Raw genomic sequence first — 9,375 nt, 5'->3', positions numbered from 1 at the left:
CTTCTTCTTCTTCTTCTTCTTCTTCTTCTTCTTCTTCTTCTTCTTCTTCTTCTTCTTCTTCTTCTTCTTCTTCTTCTTCTTCTTCTTTGCGTTCCCGGGCGAGATCTCAGGGGTTCTCAACTTTTGGTTCTTCAACCTTCAATGCAACTCATGTTAACGTACGTGACCGTGTTTCCTACATTGCTAGTAAATTGTAGGGCCCCTTGCCTTTAGGCATCTATATTCCGATAACGAAGGTACTCTATTTTAAGTTTTTTTTAACAGACTTGAGTGTTTTCATTTTTGGTAGGAATTTTGAAAGTTTTAATTTTTTAAAATAAAATTATTTTTTTCTGAGTGGCGGCCTACTCTTTCCGATTTTAGAAACCGAGGCTTGAACCCTTAAACCCATAGCCTCATGGTTACGAGTCCGGTAGCCAAAGCACTAGATTTCCTGTTTGGTTTATATTCCTTCTTTTCGTCACGGCTCAAAAGCTCTAATAGCTGCACGATAGGAAAAGTAGAAGAGGTAATTATATGAGTTCGATCATTGATAAGGCAATCACCCAAATCCCAAACATTCTCCTCCGTCTCCATCCCAAAACCTCCCCCTCACCCCAACCTCTTCAATAAGCCCTAATAACCACCACCCCCCTACTTTTTATCTCCTCTCTTTTACACCATCTCACCCCCCTCCCACCCCTTTCCTCACTTTTCAGCCAACTCCCCCGTGCCTGCAGTCTCCCCACCCTAGGATGTTACTATTCTTGCTTCAACTACACACTCAACATCGCTAGCCAACACCTGGGACCTCCCATCGCCTTGCCCGTGTTGTCACAATTCCAGCAACAGATGACGTTTGAGCAAGCTTTCGACAACCTCATTAGGACAAACGACCAGAACGGAGATGGTGTGATTACCCCTGCCGAGTTTGCCAAAGTGAGAAACATTTGTGTCACGACTGGATTATTTTTTGTTTTTTAATGAAGGAAAGCAGATCGTCACAGTAACGGTAATTTAGATCTGGAAAAAAAAGCAAGATAAAGAGACAACAGAGAGAAAGTAAAGAAGTAGAACTTACCAGTGGTTTGTTTGTTTCAGTATAGAGAAGCACATCGGTACAATAATGGTCATTCAGTTCTAGGGAAAAGTAAAACAAACAGAGACAGAAACAACACAGGAAAAGTAAAGAAGTAGGACCAACACGAGGCGCCATCCAATCACGCACTCTACACGGTGGAATCAGGCGCTGGTCAAATTTAGGGCATATTGTGGAGTTATTGGTATTATCTTAAAGCTTGCACATTTATCTTACTTTTGATTTTAAAAAATACCCCTCTGTCTTGAATAGAAAAGATATTTGTGATTGAAGGAGGAAGGGTCCGCTTGATGTCAGAGGTAAAATTAGGGAGGAAAATGGCCGCCAATTTTGGTTACTTCCAAGGTTTGAGCGTCCTTGGAAAATGTAAATTTTTGGTGACTTTGATGAAAGCTTTTCGGTAAAATCCATAATACGAGGTATATCAATGATTTTTAAAGGGTTACAAAAGGTATTGCGCCAATGTTATTTTATTTATGTATATATATTTATTCTTTATTGGGGACAATTTTTCAAATGTAGAGAAAAAGTGTCCTTTTTTTAACTCATTATTTTCACCAGAGCCTGGTGTCACCATGATGCCACATATGTTATGTCTTTGTCTTATCTAATTTTTTCTGTCCGCCTTTCTCTTTTCTCTCCTCTTTTCTCTCTCTCTCTGTCTCTCTGTCTCTCTCTGTCTCTCCCTGTCTCTCTTTCTCTCTCTCTCTCTCTCTCTCTCTCTCTCTCTCTCTCTCTCTCTTCAACTCTCTCTCCCCCCCCCTCTCTCTCTCTCTTTTCAACACACACACACGCTCTCTCTCTTTTCATTACTCTCTCTCTCTCCCTCTCTCTCTCCCTCCCCCCCCCCCTCTCTCTCTCTCTCTCTCTCTCTCTCTTTCACTGCATCTGTCTCTGTCTTTCCCTCCCCATTCCCTTCTCTTTCTATCCCTCTTTCTAAAATCCATCTCTATACAAGTTGTCAAGGGCATAAATATAAAACGGAGAATAACAAATGACACTACATTAAATATCTATCACCTGATTGTTTCCCTTACACGTCTATTTTCTCTGTCCATCTTCCAGGATGTAGCGATCTATGACACCAACAAGGACGGCTGTATTGACCAGTTGGAGTTCACAGCTAGGTAGTCTTGTGTGTTTGTGTGTAGATACGTGCAATGATCTGCTCGTTTTAATTCTCGGTTATTCTGAAACATCCACTTAAAGTCAAATTGTTTCTTGACGCGGTGGAATAAGGCTCTTGTCAGTTTTTAGGCATATGAAGTTATTGTTATCATCTTAGAGCTTGTTCAATTATCTTGCTTTCAATGAAAAAAGTATCCATTATTCTCCAATGGAAGTCGAGATACTTGTGTTTGAAGGAGGTAGGGGTTACCTGGTTTCAGAGGTAAACTTAGAGAGAAAATGGCGCCAAAGCTTGGTGACTTCCAAAGATTAAGAGTCCTTGGAAATTGTAAATTTACATCTTTTTGGTTTCTTAGCTCAACGTTTTTCAGTAAACGCCACACCGCAATGTGTTTTTAAAAGGACATGAAGTGTGTTGGGCCAAACGGGAGGAAAAAAAGCCGTTTTCTTCGATTTCCTTTTTTTGACGAGCGCCTGATTTCATCACGATGCCTTACAATACATCTAATTATGAAGAGGCGATACAGATAGTTTTCAGAGAAATCTTAAGATTTAAAAAGTCTCTGGTGAATTTTTCTTACCTAAAATTCCAGATTTTTACACTACCCCCTAAAAACATGTTTGATGGGAAATGTTATGCCCAGGCTAGGTTTAACAACCTTTTCACCCCCGCCACAACTCATCTTAACAATGTTTGTGACCTCAATAGGCTAGTGGTTAGACTACCGGACTCGTAATCGTGAGACTGCGGGTTCGGGGGTTCGAGCCTCAGCTCGGTTCGACGTTGTGTCCTTGGGAAGGGTACTTTACTCGAATTTTCCACTTGGCTTGGTCCTTTCGGAGATAGGAAGGTCCCCCACTCTAAAATAACCTAATAGTTTTAGTACGGGGCGTCATAATTAAATTATTTCACATTAAATTTTAACAATGTTAAGATATGTAGAAGTTAGTTCTGATTTTGTATGAAAGTGTATGCCTGCTAAAGCTTTTAGGACACTAGTCCATATAATTATAAGTAGTTGGTGTATGACTGTAGATGGATATTAGTTCACTGTGGCGGTCTGGTGTGTAAAATAATGTGTTTTGCCTGTGTGTCTGGTGCGTACAATAGTGTGCTTTGCCTGTGTATCTGGTGTGAATTATAATGTGTTTTACTTGTGCGTCTTAGTGGATGTTTGTATATTGTGGCGGTCTGTGTGTGAACAATAGTGTGCTTTGCTTGTGTGTCTGACATGAACAATAATGTGTTTTGTTTGTGTGTGGTGTGTACAATAATGTGTTTTGCTTGTGTGTCCAGGTGGATGTTCGTCCGCTGTGGCGGTCTGGGTCTGTCTCGGGAATTTGCTGAAGAACGCTTCAGTTTCCTCGTCCCGTTTGTCGGAGGACCGTTTCCTAATTGTAACGGTAAGGATTTTCTACTTTTGTCTGCGTGTCTGTGTGTCTGTGAGTGCGTCTGTCTGTCTGTCTGTCTGTCTGTCTGTCTGACTGTCTGTCTCACTGCCCTCTCTATTTCTCTCTCTCACTATCTCCCTCTTTCACTCTCTCTGTCTCTCTATTTCTCTCGCTAACTATCTGTCACCCTTTCTCTGTATATGTTCTTCGTCTCTCTCGCTATCACTCTCTCTCTCTCTCTCTCTCTCTCTCTCTCTCTCTCTCTCTCTCTCTCTCTCTCTCTCTCTCTCTCTCTCTCTCTCTCTCTCTCTCCCCTCTGCATCTATCTATCTGTCTATCTATCTACCTGTTTAGCAGTATTTAGTATAAATTTATCAATGTATTATCTATCTATTTATCTAAATCACATAATATGAATATTTATCTAAACCCTCCTTCCAGGAATACCTACCAACTCTTTCCAAAGAGACTTCCCTACCGACCCCTTCATCAACAGCCAGATACAAACTTTGATCAAAACTTGTGAAGCCGACAGAAGCAGGTGAGTCCAACGTACCTATCTATCTATCTATCTATCTATCTATCTATCTATCTATCTATCTATCTATCTATTAGATTTCTGAGCCTCTCTCCTTGATGTTGGTCTCACTTTATCTCTCTCTCTGTCTGTTTTTCTGTCTGTCTGTCTGTCTGTCTCTGTCTCTTTCTCTATTTATCTCTCTCTCTCATTCTTCCTCTATCTCCTACTCTCTCTCACTCTCTCTCTCTCTCTCTCTCTCTTTCTCTCTTTCTCTCTCTCTCTCTCCTTCTCTCTCCCTCTCTCTCCCTCTCCCTCAAATTCTCATCCTTGTTCTCTCCCTCTCTCTCCCACGACCAGGTACCAGACAGTCAAGGACTGTAACCAACTCCTAGATTTCTGCGTCTACTCGCCCAAGTACTCCGCCTACGACGGCTGCAAAACCTACATCAACGGGGTCATCAAGGGCATCTACGGATTCGCTTTCTAGACCTTTAACCAATTCCTATCCACCCCCCCCCCCTCCAATAGGATGTGTTTAGCTTGCGAAGCAATTCCTGAATTATGTAGAAATAAAAGAAATATACATGTATTATAACATATCGCTTTTTCAAATTGTGTTTAATTTTTATTTTCATTTAGATTACTTTAGTTTAGTAACTTCTTTGGTTCTTCGGCCCTTCCAGCCTAAATCGGTCTAATAAAAGGCGAAGATAAGAGGTGATACAAGCGTTACATTATATGATGCCATGGTTAAAAGGAGGAAAGCTTTTGCAGACAATGACGATAGATGTTTGGTAGGGGGAAAGAATGAGTCTCAAAACTCTACGGAAGCCTGGAGGACCTGTGGTAGGTAGCAGTCATCACACGAGAGACTGTGAGAGAAGGAGGAGGAGGAGGAGGAGGAGGAGGAGGTGGTGGTGGTGGTGGCGAAGGAGGATTTTAGTTTTTGTTAGAGTTTTACGGCTCGCACAAAAAGACTAATTTGCATAACGCAAAATTCTCACTCAGCAGCAAGTTGTATACACTTTACAATCTATATTATCATCATTACCACAGCAGACCTGATAGCATGCTAAAATAATCCCAACTTTCTGGGAAGCATACATTGCAAGCTGCCATTTTACGGTCCAACAAACACGAACATACAGACAAGATCTTTCGCTTTCTATAAAGAGGTGCCTCTTTCAAACACAGGTGAAATGAGGAAAATTTGCGTAAACGTTATTTTGTTTAGTAAGTGTTTTACGGCGCTCGCAACTGCAAAAGGCAATATGAGCGCTAAAAATTATTTCTTTCTCAAGGACACAACGTCAAACCCCCTCACCCGCAAACCCATGAGTTCGGTTGCTGCTTAAACACTGCGCTACTTTTGAACTACAGAAGTTCTATGTGACATTTTTTGCTGTTTTGAGTTACTAAGACTATGCAGTGGCGGTGATTAGTGAAGGGCTTATGGGTTTGAGCCCCTAACCCCCACCCCCTCCCCACCCCAACTCTATCCCTTAGTAAATGAAAGTTTCTGAAATCGCACGCAATGAACACAGTTGTCAGCTTGGCGGCTTGCCCGTTTATCTAATCATTGTTGTCACCGCTTACAACTATAGCAACCTAACAGCCAATCAAATGTCGTTAGGGCTCAGGAAGAATAAGCCGGTTCTCACGCCCGTCTTTAATGAAACTCTTCTTGTAAAAAGGTAGAAGACTTCTACAAAACTACACTGCACAGAGGGCTCACGCTCTCCCAGCCCTGACAATGGGGTGAAAGTTTACGACACACTTTCCCCCAGTGACACAGATACCTATGCGCCCATTGGGCCTTTGTTAGGCGCGTTCTATTTTCCACAACAACACGACTCAATCCACCTCATAGACGGTATGTGTTTGGAGTGCTGTGTGTTTGTGCCGCTGAGATTTAACAGTTATTAATTACATCAAACCACTTTTGAGGCAACTTTTTCTTCAGATAAAAACTAATTACAGAAATTTGGAGGTGAAACGGCTTCGTTCCCACCATCCAGAAGAGCTTAACTTTAACTAAGAACAAAGAGATGGAAGGCAAAGGTGACTCTTCTCGTTTGAATGGTTCTCAAAATGCCGTGGCTCGCAGTGAGTATAGCAAAATCATCACTGTTTTGTTCTTATTACTTGCTTTTTAGTGGTAAAGAAGAGGATGAAACCTAAGCCCCACTCAAATCTTGGTCCACCCACCGCCACTGAGACTATGAGGTCAGAAACGAAAGATTCCATCTGCTCTATCAAAATTGTAAGATCTTTCATTGTCGTTTGCATGATATTTAAAGCTTTTCAAAAGAAAAAGCTTGACCACGATGTAAACTTGAAAAGTTTTTCGTTAATTTCTCAAAAGTTGGTACGGAGGAGATAGAACTTTGTAATGATAGGGTAGCCATTGGACTACGGACGTCACAAGAGAGGCCTTTGTCAGTTATAGAAGCATGACAATTTGATAGAAGTTTTTGTAAAAGAAATTTTTCCTGGAAAATGTGGTAGAGGACGACTAAAATGAAAATGGAGTCAGTGCATGTAAGTGTCATCAAGGCTGAACTTATCGCGTTGGAAGAAGAAGAAGAAGAAGAAGAAGAAGAAGAAGAAGAAGAAGAAGAAGAAGAACAACAACAACAACAACAACAACAACAACAACAACAACAACAACAACAACAACAACAATAACAACAACAACAACAACAACAACAACAACAACAACATGAACAAGAAATATGTTAAGGAGTTGTACAAGGCGTGGATAAAATCAAAGCTAAATGAGGACTATGTGAAATACAGACTTTGCAAGACCTCTTAGCAAGAGGATAGTCAGAAGTTCTAAGGAACAATCATGGAAGGAATATGGTGAAATATTAAGTGAACTGTACAAACACTCGCCGCGCCAGTTCTACAAAAGTGTCAAAGCAATGAGACTACGAGACGAATCACACAAACCCAACAACAGTAGTCAATGACAAAGATGGAAACCCTCTCAGTGAAGAAGAGAGCATCAAAAATAGATGGCAGGAGTATTTCAAGAAACGCCTAAACCAAGCAGACAAGAAAACACACAGAGCTAATTTCAACGACGATGTACAGAAGAAGAAGAACCAAACATCTTACGGTCAGAGGTACAGAAGGCACTGAAGAATAACCCAAGGAACAAAGCAGCAGGCATTGATGGCATTACAACTTAAGCCATCCTGGCATGTGGAGAAATAGCAATCACCTGGCTGGCCACAATATTCCAAAACGCACGGAGGAAGAGGAAAGTTCCAGAGAACTGACAGCATGCTGTTGAGATACCAATCTGGAAGAAGAAATGCAGCAAGAAAGATTGCAACATCTACCGAGGAATTTCTTTTATGAGCCACATAGGCATGATGTACGCAAAGATCTTGGAACAGCGTACAAGACAAAAGGTGGAACCATTACTGAGTGAGGCGCAAATGGGCTTCAGAAAAGGGAGAGGGTGCACAGACGCTATCTTTGCTCTTAGAAAACTGAGCGAAAGGACAATTACATACTACAAAGAATTGAATCTTGTGTTTGTAGACCACGAAAAAGCGTTTGATAGAGTAGATAGAAACAAACTGTGGCAAACACTTTAAGAGTACAGCATCATGGGACAACTGTTGGATAACATCAGAGCCATTTATACCAACAGTATGAGCACACTTCGCACCCAAAACAGACTCACTGATTCGTTCCACGTGTCACCTGGAGTGAGACAAGGGTGTGTGTTATCACCGTGTTATTAAATAATGTACATGGACAAAATTACAAAAGAAGCAAACCCCAACCCGATAGAACTGAATGAGATGCTATTTGAGGACGATCAAAACCTGGCATTTGAGAAAGAGGAGCAACTTCAAGACGGAGACGATGAAAATCAGCAGAACACCTGGTAACCTTAACATTACTATCGACAGAAATCCGCTGAAACAAGACAGCGAGCTCAAGGTATCTTGGTAGCATCTTTTCGGAAGACGCGCGTCTCAACAGAGAAATTGAGTCGAGAGTACAAGAGGCTAACAACGTCAGCTACCAGCTTGCCACTCCTCAAAGATCCTAACATCTCCATTGAGACCAAAGCCAAGCTCATTAACTCTATCTTCATCCCCACCTTGACCTACCAATGCCAGACATGGACCCTGACAAAAAGTCTGGAACGTAAGATAACCACCTGCGAGACGAGATGTCTAAGGAGAGCTGTCAACAAAACCAGACGGGACATTCTCAGAAACTACAAGATCAGAGAAATGGTGGAACAACACTTGTCCTCCACTACATTCGAAGGCAAACAATCATGTGGTTTGGATATCTCACACGTATGGCACCTAACCAGCTTGCCAGTAAAGCCTACTACAAGAAAGTACCAGGGTTCAAGGCAAGAGGAAGACCAAGGAAGTCCTGGATCCAAGGTGTGAAGGATACCCTGAGAACGTACCATATCCCACCGAGCCAGGTCATCAAACTTGCTTGAGACAGGAAGCTCTTCCTCCCCTCGCTCGACGCCCTAGAGGTACACGAGGATGGATAAAGTAAGTAAGAAGTATATTCCCATTGAACAGCATTGAAGGAGGCTGGAGTAAGAGGAGGAGGAGGAGGGAGGAAGAGGAGGAGAAGAACAAGAAGAACAGGAAGAACAAGAATAACAAAAAGAAATGTGATTCGTAAACAGAAATTAGAAGTGGATCTTAGAATGTAGTAGCACTTTCAGATTCCCGATAAAGACCAAAGAATGCAGAGTCATCGTGCGGTAGAAAGTCATAATATTATTATTTTTAAAATCACAGCTGACACTTCAGACTTTGATAACAAAAATTGGGACATAGATCGAGGACTTGAGGATCTTTTCTTTTTATCTGCAGAGTACAAAGGTACCAAAGATGGACAGTCGTTTTCTGGGATAAATTAAAGTGATCGTCTTACACAGGAGGACTTCTTGAACGGTGTCATTCCACGCTAAGTGTCTCACAATTTTAAAAATGAAGTCAAAATATTTGCCTAAGATTGCCATCCATTGTTTGTTAGGTTTTAGGTTGTTGTTTTTTTAACATATTTTTTAAATAAATAGAAACAAATGGACACAATAATGATTATTTACTGCTGGAAAAAAGAAGAGAGACATATAGAAAAAAAAGAGGGAAAGTAAAGAAGTAGGACCTTCCAGTAGTTTGTTTATTTGAGCAAATAGAAGCATGCAGATACAATAATGGTCGTTTAGTGGGGGGAAACAGGCAGACAGACAGAG

At 41.3% G+C, this 9,375-nt stretch overlaps 1 protein-coding gene across 1 annotated transcript in view; it reads left to right on the top strand.

Moving 5' to 3' along the window:
• Positions 1–4,713, top strand: part of LOC118478901 — a 12,860-nt gene extending 8,147 nt beyond the window's left edge. The window contains exons 4-8 of the mRNA XM_035973371.1: positions 699–918; positions 2,144–2,205; positions 3,504–3,610; positions 4,040–4,139; positions 4,476–4,713. Coding sequence (XP_035829264.1) covers positions 699–918; positions 2,144–2,205; positions 3,504–3,610; positions 4,040–4,139; positions 4,476–4,605 — 619 coding nt within the window. The 3' untranslated portion in view covers positions 4,606–4,713. The remainder of the gene's footprint in view (positions 1–698; positions 919–2,143; positions 2,206–3,503; positions 3,611–4,039; positions 4,140–4,475) is intronic.
• The last annotated feature ends 4,662 nt before the right edge of the window (positions 4,714–9,375 follow it).

This window comes from Aplysia californica, unplaced genomic scaffold (assembly GCF_000002075.1).
Source record: "Aplysia californica isolate F4 #8 unplaced genomic scaffold, AplCal3.0 scaffold01168, whole genome shotgun sequence".
Taxonomy (NCBI): domain Eukaryota; kingdom Metazoa; phylum Mollusca; class Gastropoda; order Aplysiida; family Aplysiidae; genus Aplysia; species Aplysia californica.
The sequence above is the reverse complement of the archived record's forward strand: the minus strand, read 5'-3'. Positions and strand labels throughout refer to the sequence as shown.